This window comes from Ascidiella aspersa, chromosome 1, assembly GCF_963924565.1.
Source record: "Ascidiella aspersa chromosome 1, kaAscAspe10.2, whole genome shotgun sequence".
Taxonomy (NCBI): Eukaryota; Metazoa; Chordata; class Ascidiacea; order Phlebobranchia; family Ascidiidae; genus Ascidiella; species Ascidiella aspersa.
In genome coordinates this window covers 39,641,912-39,658,261 of record NC_139447.1, presented here as the reverse complement: position 1 = coordinate 39,658,261, position 16,350 = coordinate 39,641,912, and the positions used below count along the sequence as shown (strand labels likewise).

The 16,350-nt window shown below is 36.3% G+C and overlaps 1 protein-coding gene across 1 annotated transcript; it reads right to left on the bottom strand.

Moving 5' to 3' along the window:
• Positions 1-1,931: 1,931 nt before the first annotated feature.
• On the bottom strand, positions 1,932-15,252 carry LOC146170467 (poliovirus receptor-like). The gene is made up of 11 exons (XM_083389175.1): positions 15,059-15,252; positions 14,236-14,396; positions 11,382-11,523; positions 11,060-11,149; positions 10,535-10,595; positions 10,305-10,468; positions 9,443-9,571; positions 8,068-8,187; positions 4,858-4,992; positions 3,669-3,843; positions 1,932-2,380 (listed from the first exon to the last, which is right to left on the bottom strand). Coding segments are annotated over exons 1-11 (1,242 nt in total). The 5' UTR covers positions 15,123-15,252; the 3' UTR covers positions 1,932-2,379.
• Positions 15,253-16,350: the final 1,098 nt, after the last annotated feature.

Here is a 16,350-nt window from a genome sequence, read left to right as displayed (position 1 = left end):
AGCGTTAGAAGTTACTTGTGCGCTTTCTGATCAATCCTTAATTGCTGTTCGATGCCCTTAGCCATATCGCGAGATTTCTCAAGGGCGATACTATGATCTTGTCTAGAAGAACGCAACAAGTCCAACTCAAGATTCAGTCGTTCAATCTCAGCAATATAATTCTGTGCCTGCATCTTGCGATCCTGATGCGACACGCTCGAACCCTCGCTCGCAACTACCGGCTTGTTTAAAGACGCCAACACGGACGTTAATAGTTAAAATTGCAACCACAAAGACCGGGGCACCAAACGTGTTACGCCCTGCCGCGCCCTAGTATATTAGAATCTTATGCCTAACCTATACTTGTCCAATAGGACACAACCGCAGTGAGCTCTTCAAGAATAATCGGGTGTTAATTTACCTCAATACTTAAGTTTATTCTACAGATCACACGACTAACCCAAGCAACCAAAATGTATTAGATGAGCAAAATGTCAGACACCACACCAACGCTTATAATACTTGAGCAAAAGTTACTTACAAGACAAAACACTACACAAACGTGCTGAGCGCTAATCGCAATGGCCCACTTCCCAACTACTGGACGAAAAGACGTTTAAACGCCGATTAATATAGACACCTTCTAAAAAGCAGTTACGTTAAACCCGGAATGCCGAAAAGGGCGTCGACGACAGAAACCCAGTTATTGGAAATTACGCGGTTTGAAAAGAATAGTAAAAAAATAGCGATAGCACGCGATGCGGAAAAACAAATTAACTCTTCGGTCCGAGGACGGCTGGCACCAGCCAACAGATTAGATCAGAACAAGGTGGCCATTATTTGGCGAGATTGGCAGTCATTATTGCGAGATTGACCGAAAGTTTACAAGTCCAGTGGAGAATCACCAGAGGTCAGATTAAGAAAATAACTTCACGAAAAGTAAACCTCATTAAATGTCCAGTGTGCAGAGAATGATAAGCTGGCTTAAAAGTGCCGTGTGCACATACAGGTAACTCTTAAAAACACATACCAATCCGAAATAAAGAATAAAGCGTTATACAATAAAATACATTTCGAAATGCAAAAACCAAATCCCTAAACCCTAATCTAAAGTAAGGCGCAAATTAATAATTAAAGTTAGAATTCGCAACGGCTCATAACTTATGTGTCCAATGTCCATGGTTATTTGCGTTGTTGGACGCTTATAGCCAAATAAAGTGGGTCAGTGTGCTTGACAGAAGAGTATATTAAACCCACCAAGAGCTAGCCAACCTACAAAATCTCGCCCTATCTCATCCTACAATTTCAAAGGCAAAATAAACATATTTATTCAGCACCTAGAAAAAAAATATTTTACAACCAATGGCGATTATATCGCATGCTTAATTATGAATCTAAATATCGGTTATCTTCGATTTAAACCCTTATCCCCCATATAAGTGGCATCATGTGTAGTATCGTTGGAAAGGTGTGTTCAAGGTCTACCCCAATTTGTTGGTTAAACGGTTGGCAAATGTTTTTATATTTTAATATTCGTCGAATATTAATATTTTTTTTTTTTTTTTTTTTAAATTTTTTTTTTGATATTCATAAAATATAGACCTGTCTAAGTGTGGTTGTAAAATATTTTTTTTCTAGATGCTGAATAAATATGTTTATTTTGCCTTTGAAATTGTAGGATGAGATAGGGCGAGATTTTGTAGGTTGGCTAGCTCTTGGTATTAAACCCCACCCCAGAAAAGAGTCCAATAGTCTTGCATGTTTTATTATTTATTAGGACAAGTATCTTAGCAATGTGAACAATTTGTTATTAAAGCCCACTAAGGAATCAAATAATCATGATTTGATGGCAATAATCATGATGCCATGGCAAAATGCTGTTATCCACAGAATGTAAATGATGCATAATGTTTGTGTTATATTTTTCTTGTTCTGCATTACCTTTGCTACATATGAACCTAGTTCTTTTCATTCACTGTTTTGTTAAATTTGTTTTTGTACATATTCAATAAAGCAAACAAAGCTTTTGCACATTTTCATGTTTGATAAGCCAGAAACAGTTTGATACAGGATAGAAAAGAGAAAATACAAAGAGGTAACAAAACACCAGGAGTATATGAAATTGAAGACAACTAGACTGTACAAAAGTGCACATAAGCATACAAAAAGTGCAAGACACTATACGTTAAACAAAAATTGCTTTTTACTGCGAACTTAATCGTTGTTTTCGCAGATGTTCAGAAATGAACGCAAATGGAGCATAAGCTTTTTCTTCAGGAAACTTTCTCAGTCCAAAGTTCGTGAACTCATCATTTTGTTGCCCTGTATTTGCTGCTCGGATTTCCTCTCTGATTTCTCCCATGGTTGCTGTATTGCGGCAAAGCATGTTGTAAACGTTTTCCTGAAACAATATAAAACAGGTTACTAAAAGTATGTACAAATTGAACATCTACCAGAATCATATATACAGGGAGAATCCTGCACCAATTGTATCAGCATTTCATTGAATTCCATTGTTTTTTAAGTCTACAACACAACACCAAAATAATTAAATCAAACCAACATTATTGCACCTTTCATCGTGTCTTTCATTCTTTTTGCGACACTTTTTCAAAAAAAAATATTAGGGAAAGACAAACTGTACCCTTAACAGAAACAAATATTACATAAACCTTCTATCCTCAAGCAAACTAACTTAAAACCACGAAATTGTCCCATTGCAACAAGGTTCTGCACACAGCTCTTCAGTCTGCGAGTAGTGCGGCTGACGGAAAAGTTAAATCTGATTTAACTTTGCCGTCAGCCGTTTCAAGCGAAAAAATCATGCCGTCACGGCATGACGCCGTCTGGTGTGAATTTAACAGCAGTGCAATAATAAAGCTGTCTGCAAAAACGGCAAGACCAAAATTTTATTATCGGTATTCTGTGGATGTTTCGGAAAAGGCTATTTAAAATGTTATAATACCGCTGAAAAGTAGAAATACTTTGCCTGTAACCAATGGTAAATATAGCACAAATTTTATTGTTAATTGGCCTAATTTCAATTTGGAACTAAAGCGCCCTATACTACAGTTGACGCTTTTGTACTGCAGAAAATTATTGCAGAAATACGCATCAAAAACTCGCGAAGCGCGAACAATTTTTGAATTAACGTTGTTGAAGTTGGTATAAACAAAGTTTGTAGGCCTCGTGAGCCCGTGGTTTTACTGTTTCAAAAAAATTCGGCTAAATTAGGACAGAAAGCTTACTTTTCCTAATTATTCGCAAACCATCTGGCAACCCTGGTTTAGCGTGTCCATTCATTTTTATTAGATATTGTTTGACTGAAGCTACGCTTGATTCTTTAATTAAAAAGTGTAATAGTGACGTCATAAACGCGACAGGTTCACGGCTGCAAAAGCCGCACAAAGACAAATGTTAGACTGGCGATTGCTTTTGCTCCTATACTGCTAAACTGTTAGTTCATATTGCCTAATTCTCATGAATATTTCCTTAATGAAATTCTACATGGCGACCCCCCCAGACAACCCCTTGCGACCCCCTTGGGGGTCGCGACCCCCAGGTTGAGAACCACTGGTTTACAGGAACCAATCAAAACATCTAGACGATTTTTAAACTACTAGGAGTCTACGATATTTTAAGGGGACATTACAGCAGAAAACTAAGTTAATTATTATACGGAGCCTAACTATAGAAGCTCCTTTGTTTGTTGTTTAGGTGGTGAGTATAAGTAAGATCGGTCTTTGTTTGTCCGCTTGTTCCGCCACTTTGGCCACATGCACACCGGGCAGCAGATAATGGCAAGCAAAAGCAGACCTCCGATCACAACTCCCACTATTCCGCCAACGTTTTGACTGCTTGTTACTGCAACACAAGAAACAAAAAAATAATTATTTAACAAAACACAGAGAGGTTACAAAACAATGGTTTGTGTCAACTACCATTACTTAACCCTTCTATATTTGTAGTTAGGCCCTCTAAAAACTAAAAATATCTTTCTGTTTCTAGCATGTATTATTCCAACCAATGTAGCACATATTAGTGATTATTTTATTTCGTTTCCATATTAAATACAAAAGGTGGTGTGATCCAATCCAATACAAAATGACCTCATCACTAAGTTTAAATAAGCAAATTTAAAGTGGAATTGTAATAATTTTTAAGGATATTTTGCGACAAAACCTATTTATCTTCCAAATTTTATGTGTCTTTTTTTCCAATTTTTTAAAGTAAAAAAAGTTGTATGGTTGGATTTTTTTACACTTGTAATTTTTGTAATTTTTCCGGCCTGTTATGTTAAATATACCTGCAAAACAGCTAAGATTCAAGCAAGATTTTTATGTAAGTACTTTATGACCTATTTAATTGTGTGATCATTCTATGACTTGCGGTCAAAGGTCACTGAGCACATGGTGCCTTGGCATTGTAGTTGTCCTTACGGCAGTTGGTGTTACTACCTTGTCGCGGTAGGAGCTCATGTTGTTAGTTACTTGTAAGTGTTTGGCAATGATGTTTAACTTACTGATTCTGTTTCTGTTTTATTAACATTGTTTTGTATTGAATTCATTCGAATTAAGAAATCCACTTGTTTAAGCCTTTTCGTGTTTTAATAAATTCCTGTGCGTGTACACTGATAAAGACTTCAGTATCGGATCGGATCCATTAGTTTTCATCTACAAATCAAGGTCTGACTATAAAGAAGAAGGTTGATGAAATAAAGGGAGTCGTTGATTGGAATGTGCAAAACAAAACCTGGTCGGTGAGCGTTTTTTCACCAAACCTATGCCAAGGTATCACATAACGATGATAGAAAACATAAAGTGGTTGACATTTGATATAACGACGGCACAATTTTAACTGGTAGTGATTTCAACTTACTTGCAACATCAGATACTGCTTCATTAGTTGTCATTCTTGCTGTTTGATCGGGTAATATTCCGTTGCTTGCGACGCAAATGTAAGTGTCGTTGTGACGAGCTGGGTCTTGTGGTGAAATCAGGTCTACTGTGTCTCCTTTAGATAAAATCAACTGTATTTTAAAATCACATTATTTTAATTTTTTTAAGAAATGAGTATTTTTCCTTTTAAAAATTTTGGCTATAATTTTGAAGTTTATTTACATTATGTAGAAGAAATTTGAGAACCCAAATTTGCTCAATAGTTAAGGTAATTTAAAAAAAAACTTTTGGAAGGAATGCAACAACCAATAAATGGCGTTTGTTTAAATGTCTAAAACAATAAGGATGCGTTAATATAATAAAATACAATAATTAAAGTATTTTTAGCACTAAAGTTGTTTAAACCGGTTAGCAAATAGTGGGTTAATGAAACTGACAGCATTTTCTGCTTAGACAACTACAATTTAACTAAATAAGGCATTAACTATTTTTTCAGGTCCAACTTTAACCAAATTGCCAGGATCTTTCACAACTCACTTACTTTTTTGTTTTCAATTTTTTGTTATTAAACGGTTAGTTATTTTGGTCTACACGAATTTAGAAATTTTATTGAAGGAGTGGCTTTTTTATTTAAATAGTATGAAGCTGACAGCATACAGATTATTTAACAAAATGCTATTTAAACTAAACCAAGAAATCCACTTGTTTAAGCCTTTGCGTGTTTTAATAAATTCCTGTGCGTGTACACTGATAAAGACTTCAGTATCGGATCGGATCCATTAGTTTTCATGGTAGCAGAGGATGGTTACAGGAAACCAGTTGTAAACACACAAAACGGCAACAAGTGCAAAGAGATCTCCACCAAAGTTTAAAGACGACTTGCCTTATTCTGCATGGAAAAACAAGGTACAAATGTGACAGCTTGTCACGGGAGTCGTCAAGAAAGAACAAGCAATTATTGTTCTACTAGAGGGCCTAGAGGGCAACTCGAAAGCGGAAAAGGCTGTTTCGCAATTAACGCGCGAGGAACTACACGCAGAAAATGGAATGTCCACGTTGATTGGAAAACTCGATGCAGCGTTTAAGACGGAGTCTGTAGATGATGCGTACTCTACATACACCAAGTTTACAAGGTTTGATAAAAGTACTGATATGACGATGATTGACTACATTCTAGAGTTTGAACATTTATCGCATAAGATGACGTTTCACGAGATGGAATTGCCAGATACAATTCTTTCTTTTAAACTGTTGGATGGCGCAAATTTAACTTCCAAAGAACGACAATTGGCTTTGACATTTGCAAGTGACCTTAGGTTTGAATCCATGAAGTCTGCTCTAAAACGCATATTTACTGAAAGTCCAATTTCTAACAAACTGTCACAATATATTGACGTCAAAGAAGAATCTTACGTAGCCAGTAATCCAAGACATCGAAAAGGTTTTGATAAAAGAAAGTTCAATCCTATCGATAAGTTTGGAAAATAACTAGATGCGTCATATGCGATTCTAAAATGCATTGGGCGGCAAAATGTCCTCACAAAAGTTCTAATACGTCTTTTTCTTCTAATGATGTTTCAGACGATGAAGTCAACATTGTGCTATATTCAAGTGTTACCAACAGTTGCGTAGCTGAAACCTACAAGTCGGCAGTTATAGACACTGCTTGTTCGAAAACTGTCTGTGGTGAACGGTGGCTGCGAAATTATTTACGTAATTTACATTTCAAGTTTAAACGTGACGTTAAAATCACACCTTCGCGTACGGTTTTTAAGTTTGGTGATGGAAAGAGAGTCATTTCCAAATCCCAAGCCCTAATTCCTGCTTGTGTTGGTGGAAAATTGTGCAGCATTGACGTTTCTGTCGTCAAGAACGACTTGCCCCTGTTGCTTAGCAGGTCGTCACTTCGGAAAGCAAGTGCTGTACTTGATCTTGTTCGTGGTCGAGCAACAATGTTCAACAAAGACGTTGAACTCTTTATGTCGTCTAGTGGTCACTACTGTGTTGGTGTTTTTCCGAGGAGGCACAAACCTGGCGACAACCACTTCCATGGTCGGAAGAAATGGAAAAGCCCTGGCAATTTGGCCAGATCGTCGTGCCCAGTCACAGTGGCTCCTAAGGTCAGCGAACCTAGTAAAGCGCACACTAAACGAGTTGCGCGTGTAATCAGTAAAATCACAGATGCAGCGCAGTACGAAGACTGTGGTGAATGTCCACATCTCTCCAATGATGAGCGGAATCGATATTACTTCAACGCGTGTAAAGAATGCAAGAAGGTAAAAGGAAATATATCCAATGGCTGGATGCTTCGCCCAGATGATAAGTACGGTGGTCGTCGAGCGACAGATGAGTTCGTCAACATATCATTGGGTTCTTACTTTTCGTCCTGTCAACTTGAGGTTGATCGGTTGCTGTGATGGTATACGAGGGAGCCAAGGTGCATTGTTGTACTGACGGCCCTATTGTGCGTGTCACATCAACGCAGTAAATGAGTTGGGTGTTGGGACGGACTTTATGTTTCTATTCTTGCGTTTGCTATACATTGCCGAGTGTTCGTTAATATTTCTATTCGTTGCAATTCACTTTTTTAAGAAAAAAAATAACAGTGAGTTTGTTAAGATTAACAGTGAGCTTGCTAAACCGCATTTTTATGTAAGTACTTTATGACCTATTTAATTGTGTGATCATTCTATGACTTGCGGTCAAAGGTCACTGAGCACATGGTGCCTTGACATTGTAGTTGTCCTTACGGCAGTTGGTGTTACTACCTTGTCGCGGTAGGAGCTCATGTTGTTAGTTACTTGTAAGTGTTTGGCAATGATGTTTAACTTACTGATTCTGTTTCTGTTTTATTAACGTTGTTTTGTATTGAATTCTATTTGAATAAGAAATCCACTTGTTTAAGCCTTTTCGTGTTTTATTAAATTCCTGTGCGTGTACACTGATAAAGACTTCAGTATCGGATCGGATCCATTAGTTTTCATCTACAAATCAAGGTCTGACTATAAAGAAGAAGGTTGATGAAATAAAGGGAGTCGTTGATTGGAATGTGCAAAACAAAACCTGGTCGGTGAGCGTTTTTTCACCAAACCTATGCCAAGGTATCACATAACGATGATAGAAAACATAAAGTGGTTGACATTTGATACAACGACGGCAAGATTTCTTACTGGTGGTGATTTCAACTTACTTGCTTCATTAGTTGTTATTCTTGCTGTTTGATCGGGTAATATCCCGTTGCTTGCGACGCAAATGTAAGTGTCGTTGTGACGAGCTGGGTCTTGTGGTGAAATCAGGTCTGCTGTGTCTCCTTTAGATAAAATCAACTGTATTTTAAAATCACATTATTTTAATTTTAAAAATTTTGGCTATAATTTTGAAGTTTATTTACATTATGTAGAAGAAATTTGAGAACCCAAATTTGCTCAATAGTTAAGGTAATTTAAAAAAGAACTTTTGGAAGGAATGCAACAACCAATAAATGGCGTTTGTTTAAATGTCTAAAACAATAAGGATGCGTTAATATAATAAAATACAATAATTAAAGTATTTTTAGCACTAAAGTTGTTTAAACCGGTTAGCAAATAGTGGGTTAATGAAACTGACAGCATTTTCTGCTTAGACAACTACAATTTAACTAAATAAGGCATTAACTATTTTTTCAGATCCAACTTTAACCAAATTGCCAGGATCTTTCACAATTCACTTACTTTTTTGTTTTCAATTTTTTGTTATTAAACGGTTAGTTATTTTGGTCTACACAAATTTATAAAATTTTATTGAAGGAGTGGCTTTTTTATTTAAATAGTATGAAGCTGACAGCATACAGATTATTTAACAAAATGCTATTTAAACTAAACCTCCAAACTCGATTATATTGTGTTTTATTAACTTAAACAAGGGTTTCTAAACAGTGGCCTTCAAATCCCTGGTGGACCACAGAGCAGTATTCGAGCATGTATTATATGGGCCGAAAATTTATATTCGGAGATATCTTGTTTTTGCCATTGTCAAAACTTGAATTTGTGGTTTTCATTATGACTTGGAGTCGAGGATTGTTGCTAAACAATAAGTGTTAATAGTATGGGAAGGGGGCGCCAAGAATTATTGACTTAAAGCAGGAGTTTTTAAACTTTTTTTATCGCAGAACCCTAAAAATATTTTTGCTTTGCGGCCAGTGTAGGCAAGGATTTATATAGATGACGTATAGATGACATCACAATACAAATAAACTTTACATGTCACAATACAAATAAACTTTAAAAATCTGCTATTTCCTAAAAAAATCGTAAAACGAAATGGTCTCTAAACATACATTCAGGGTTAAATTATTTTATTTTGAATTCAACAATTTTCTTTGAAAAAATGATTCCTTTCCCAAATTACACTAATATTTTAATTAAAGCTTTATAGACCCAATACCCCAAGTTCATGGGCCCAAGTTTAAGAACCCCTGATTTAAAGCATAACCTCGGAAGAACTAACAAATGTAAACAGGTAATTATTTTGGAGACAGGACTTGACTAACAATAGCCTTGCTCTCTATGTAGTATATATCAACAAACCTGGGATTGTGGGCAAATGTGAAATTGACGGCATCGTCCACGTAAACATAGGAGGGGGGTTCCCCTCAGATGTACAGATTAATCTTTTTTTGTCGGCGGTCGGAGAAATTCGTGCTGGGCTCGGCGGGTCTAAAAGTCAATGTTTTTAATTGAAAGGTTATTTTTGGTTAAAGTTATGTTATGTAAATTGGCAAATTTACAAAAAATACTAGACACCAGTATTGTAATTTGTAATGACTTAAGTGAATGACCTGGCTTGACTAAGTTCAGCCATGAATCAAATAACTTGGGTTGAGATTAAGTATTTATTATTTACCACCGTTTCATAAAATTTAGTTACTTATTTCAATTTTTGCACAAAAAAATTAGCTCGCTATATTTTACGTTTTTCTTATTTTTTAATTGAGTTATTGCTCATAATCGCGCCAGTTTACCAATTTTTAAAGTTGAATGTTTTTATTTTATATTAATAATATGTGACTAGCTGTAACAATGACACCTTATTTGGACTTGTTTACAAAATTGATAAACACAAAGTAATGTTTTAGCAGACAAATTAAGCATGTATATCATTTGTGCTTAAAAATTCACATTTATAAATGGTATATGTAGTATTTAATGGCAGGGTATGTGACACACAGCGACGTATGAGAACACAAATAATGAAGTACTGCAAGAGTGGCGGTTATATACAGGCACAGCAATACGTCATAAAGGTCGCACTCAACAATCCTATACAACACAGTATTATACAACAACTCTACAGTATAAAATGAGAAATTTGTAAACGATTCAACTAAAAATGCAATAAAAGTATTTCAAAGAAAAAATTATTACCAAACTTGTAGCGCAATATACTTACATGTAACATTTAGAGTCAAATTTCGTACTTCAGTGTTTTCCAATGTTGGGTGTTTGACTTTACAAAAGAATGACTGTCCGTTGTAACATCTTGTTGGTTGAACATCAAGTCCTTTTCGAACAGTCGGTAAACCTTTATTTTGGTCAGCATCATTCACTCCATGGCTGAAACATTGAGTTTGAAATTGTTATCATAAAAAATTGAATGAAAAGCAAACATAGACATCTTACAGTGTCTCGTTGAATTCCATAGGCCCGTCCGTCATCCATTTTACAGAAGCTTCTGGTTTTCCTAAAGATAACATTTTATATTTTTACAGTGACTAAACAATAACACAATTCACATATTTTAATTAACATAATTCTTTTTAAGCGAATAACAAATTATTGTGAAGCAAAAGTAATCCTAACTACAAATTTAGTTTTTTGAAAACATAAACAATGAGTTACAGGAACTAAGACATCTTCAATCCTTAAAAAAAATATATATTAAAAAAATGGTATTGATAATAACTAGTTTATAAATTAGGCTATTTTTAGGTGGGATGTAAGATAGACCAGTGGTTTCCAACCTGTGGGTTAAAAGAGGTGATCATGGGGGGGGGGGTCGCCATGTTGTATTTTTAAGCGAAAATAACAACCAAAAAATTAAGGTAAAAAGTAGGAGCATAAAGCACCCTTCAAAAACTTGGGTGATCGTGTAGGTGTTAAATATCAATATGGTTAAAATGTTGGGAACCACTGATATAAACAAACCTCCAGACACAGTACACCAAGCTGCTTCAACAAACCCTGAACCAGCTCGGAGTGGATTTACGATCTTCTTAACACTAATTGATGGAGCGACTGAAAAAAGAAAAAGTGGCAACAAGATTAAATGCAGCAACAGTTTTTTTAAATACATCTTCTTCATATTTTTATTCATATTTTTATTAAATAAAAGGCCTGACAGTCAGTTTGTATAATACATATTATTTTTATGCTTACGGTTAATTTATGTTACTGCTGACCCCAACTTTAGTATATAGTGGCATTTTTAAAACAAAATTTAGATTTAACATTAGACACAAGTTCTCACCATAAACAGTAAGATAATGTATTAAACTAATCTTGTTGATTGTAAATGTGTATGTTCCCTCATCTTCCAACCTGACATCGATGATCGTGAAATTTCCATCTCCAGTCAATTCATATCTGTCAGAATCTTTTTCACACACTCCCTGAAATTTAAAGTGAATTAGTTTCCAAGTTATAGCACATGAGCCAGATCCAGCATGCCCACTGTTCAATGAGCTCATATTTTTTTTATCTATTTTGAGTACATAAACACAAAAGCGCTAAGCAGAAATATGGGGCTGTGATAACAATTTTTTTGAATAATTATGTAAATACAAAACAAAAGTATTAAAGAAACAATTGTAGCAACATAGAATATCCATTTTCTCCAATTACATACAGGTGGCATATTCTAGAACAGCCTTTTCCAATCTGGGATCCATGGACCAACTGGGGTCTGCGTGCAGCAGTTTCAGAGGGTTCGCAAGGGGAATTAGTCCAGTATGGCGGAAAACTGGCAACTTGGCGACTATGTCGGCCGAAGAATCAGACGGAAAACCGAATAAATTAGGCCAAAAAAAATATTTATGAAAATTTTTTTTTTTACAGATCGAAGTACTAACTTTCAATAGAACTGTTGTGTATTTGCAGTTGTACTTGATGTTAAAAAAGCAATCATGATAGTCGTCATTCCTGTTAAACAGACAGGTATGGCATTCGCATGGGGATAACGAGGATGTACTAGGCCAGGGTGGTCCAAGGTTGACTGCATCGCAGGGCCACAATATTTGTTGCATATTCTTTGCGGGCCACATAAAGTAGGCTACATGTGTGCCAGGGGCGAATCGACGATTTCAGTTTGGCCGGGCACAAAAAGTATAAAAATGACAACGCAAAGTAACTTTGAAAGACATATAAGCTCAATAAACTTGCTTGTATCATCAAAGTTGTGCGCAAATGAAATGGAATGTTATGAGAATGGGGAAATGGTGCGCGCGAAGCGCGAAAAATTTTCGTATTTCACAAAAATTTTAATTTAGAATACTGCTTTTTATAACAGTTAAAATGTTCGCGTAGGCCATAAACTGTGTGCGTATCTTACTCAAATTTTAAGAAAGATGTTGCATACTTCACAATCACTAAATTACAAAGACGTTATCGTTATGCGCAAAAAGGTTTTATTAACCACTTCGATTTGGTTTAATTTGCATCTTGGAAAGGGTCAGGGCGTTTAGCCTAAAGTCACGGTGAAAAGCTGTAAAACAATACTTTTCGAGCAGCGATATTTACTTTCCGAGTAGCGCGATATTTTATCGTACATTTACTTTTAAACGCAAACATAACTTATAAGCTCGCAAAACATCACTTTAGAAAGTTCCATATAGGATGCACTGCGGCTTCTCTCAAACCGGTCCAACACCTATCAAAAATTAAGCGTTCTTGCCACACCCTGGATTCAAATTTGGTGAGCGATAGGGAACTGTTTTTTACATGTTATAACCGGAAAAATGTAATCATAACCAAACAATTGCAGTATACTTACGGTTCGTTGGTTAGCTTTCTTTGAATAAACCCTCAACTTTACGCTTTGCAATAATTCAACAGTGCCTTCGCGGGCCAATGGTGTCCGGGCCACATGTGGCCCGCGGGCCTGGGTTTGGACCACCCCGTACTATGCCATGCTGTTCCATCTAAGGCTTAAACTACATTTTTGGCTGTTTTAATTATGCAAACGCAAAAATATTTTCGCGCTCCTCGCGAACTTTGGCCTCGTTTAGCTATGGTTGTGTCTCTGAAGCATATCTTTCAGTCAAAGGTGCTATGCATACTATGGCATGTTGCACTTCACTGTGTCACTCTAATTTCGGCAAAAAATTTTTATTAACTTGGATTATAACACTCTTTTTTTATTAAAAAATTCTCCCACTTCAAAAAAAACATTCTCCACAATTTTAGGAATTTTTTTAGCTTTTTATTCTGATTTTGAACTGCATGTGTGCACATGAGTTCGCCCCAAAACAGCTTATTTACGTAACAGTGTTAGAGTAAGAAAAGCAGACATTTGCACCTACAGTCCCCCAGGCTGTACTTCAGCATAACCCATTTGTATTTCCTTATGTCACAAAAAATTTTAACTTTGTGCTCACTTATACTTCATTACTTTTTAATAATCTTGTTTATCGCCTAAACATAACAAGGTTGATAAACTTAATACATTCCTTAGACAAGCACATAATTTAAGTTTTGGGGCACGACCAAAAAAACGAAGAATTTACGCCAAAAATGCTTGTCACCAGAAGGCTGGCAAGATTCTGCCAGCCTGAATTAGTCTTTATGTTTTTCAACATTAGTCTACGTTTTAAACACTATCTGTAATAATTATTAGTCTTACCAATATACTTGGGTACACTATACCTGGACCTGTAATGTAGCTTGATAATAAATTGTTAAGCCAAAAAGATGTTGACATTAACTGAAGACGATACAAGTTCGTATCGAAACGTCATAATCAAGATGATTTCGATTTACTCGACCTTTTGGCTTCGCAATTTATTATCAAGCTACATTATTAGTCTTTATTTATTCGATAATATAGCGTGTTTTCATGATGTCTCTTGTAAAGCAATGATGTACCACCTGTTATCAGCGAATCGTTCGCATTAGTTAAAAAGTTGTTACATTAGAAAGAATCGTGACTGCACTAGTGTACTACAAAAAACATGGCTCAACTGACCCTTGAGTTTTTATAGGGCTGCAAAATATCAAAATAATTGTAAAGGGTCCACCAGGCAAATTTTTTAGAAAAGTTTGGGAACCGCTGTTGTAATCTAGAAGGCATTACACATGCTGCATACTTAAAAAAAAATGGTTCTTACTTTTTTTGAACTCCATGTAAACATACAGAGTCTTTTATTTTGTTTGGGGGAGTCAATCTGTACCTCCAATAATGAACTCGGATTCCAGTTTTCGTTTTTAGTTGAGTTGTAGAATGGCAAAGAAACATTTTTTCCACTGATGCCAATACCATCGGCTGTAACTAATACAAAAACAGGCGCTGGTCTAGAATCCTACCACAACGTTGAAATGATTATTAAGCAATGCATAATATGTGGGTTAGGGTGTCGGTTAGTGTTTGGGTGTGGGTAGGTCAAGTAATATTGTTTAACACTATTACTGGACTCACCCAAACCCAAACGCTAACCGGCACCCTAACCAAAATAATGTTCGTTGTGGTAGGATTCTAGACGAGCGCCCAAAAACATATTGCTAACAATTTAGGGGAAATATTGGCGCTGGTCTAGAATCCTACCACAGATCTAAAATCAACGCACAAAATTTGAGTTAGGGTGCGGGTTAGCGTTCGGGTGTGGGTGGGTCAAGTATTATTATATTCTTTGTTTAATAATAATACTTGACCCACCTTAACCCAAACGCTAACCCGCACCCTAACTCAAATTTTGTGCGTCATGCATGGCACTGGTCAAAAATCATACCACAACAAACATTATTTGGGTTAGGGTGCAGGTTAGCCTTTGGGTTTAAGTAGGTTAAGTAATATATATAATTAAATAATAAATATAATAATACTAAACTTTAGGTTGAAGTGATATTACTTACAATACAATCACAATATTGCAAAGTCATCAAACATTTAAGACTGACATCTACATTTTTGCCACAGTAGAATGTAAAACTTACTTAAATGAAGAAAAGAAAAGATCACAGCAACTTGTAGCAGATCAAACAACAAAAACTTTGTCATCTTGAACAGAAAGGGTTAAAAAGAAATCAGATAAATAACATTCTAAAACAAATTTTTGCTATAAACAGGGGGGGGGGGTCGTGACTTTTTTAGTGACACCTGTCACTACTACCTGTCAGTGACAGGTGTCAGTAAACTACTGACAGTTTGGGCTCAAACTGTCACTACTACTGCCAGCTGTCAGTAGGGTGACATACGGCTGCTTTGAGACTAGTGACAGGTAAATGTTCTGAAGTGACTGAAGCGTAGAGGGGTAGTTGGGAGCTATAAGAAGGCTGCTGACCCTATAGACGAGGGCCGACGGCTGCCTAAGTCTCTTACAAGTTCTTAATCCGACTCCAAAGGAGCAGGCCGCTAGAATACCTGTCCTTAACTTCTTGTACTCTAAGCAAAGACAATCCACTCAGTAGATAGTTGCTCTTAGAGTATATTCACAAATCTCAGAAATACAGCGATAAACAGAGCGGTGATTCAAGCCGCTAATCAGTAAGACGTATAAAGTAGAATGAATTGTCAAATGCGGAAAAGCAATTCGCTAGGTGCGGCGGTCACACGTCAGTGGACAATGGTCACGTGTATAGTGACGTAAAAGTAGGCTATATGCTACAGAATCCCCCTTCCAATGAACAAGTCAGACGTAGAATGGGTTGTTCATTAATTTGAAAAGAGATCTGAAAGATTGATATTAGGATTTGGTTTGGGTGCATGTCCAAAAGCTGTGGGACATGAAGAGAAATAGCATGCAAAAATAGCGAGCGAAAAACAAGCGTGGCGTTGTAAGAAAACAATATATTTACAACTCAAGAGAGCAACGTTTTATGGGTGTTTTTATAATTTTTTTGGGGGCGATTTTGTAAAAGATTTTTCTCCGTGATATATTTGTACACAAACGATGGAAAATGCAATACAGGAAACAATTAATGGTTGGCCGGGCTCTTTTAAGCTGCAGCAACTCAAATGAACAGCTGAAGGCTGTCTGTTTTGTAAACAAAGTTTGAACGAATATTTTTCTTGGTCGCTCGGACCCTTTGTGACACAAATAAATTTCAGGCGTACATTGATGAAATGTGATACATCGAATTATAGATACATGGCGATAAATTTCATGCACAATTCGGTAAGCTTAGCGTTTGGCTTTAAAGTTATTGTTAGCAAACGTTAATTTAGGCCTCTGTGTCGCTGTTCGCGCTGTCAGAGATCGAATTTGTCAACGGTCTTGCCGCCGACT

Excerpts from the sequence above, each read along its gene's own strand:
- LOC146170467 (XM_083389175.1), bottom strand. The coding sequence starts at position 15,122 with ATGACAAAGTTTTTGTTGTTTGATCTGCTACAAGTTGCTGTGATCTTT. Across the intron at positions 11,524-14,235 it reads TTACATGGAGTTCAAAAAAA|GGAGTGTGTGAAAAAGATTC; the intron begins GTAAGAACCATT and ends TTTAAATTTCAG. Across the intron at positions 11,150-11,381 it reads ACATTATCTTACTGTTTATG|TCGCTCCATCAATTAGTGTT; the intron begins GTGAGAACTTGT and ends TTCTTTTTTCAG.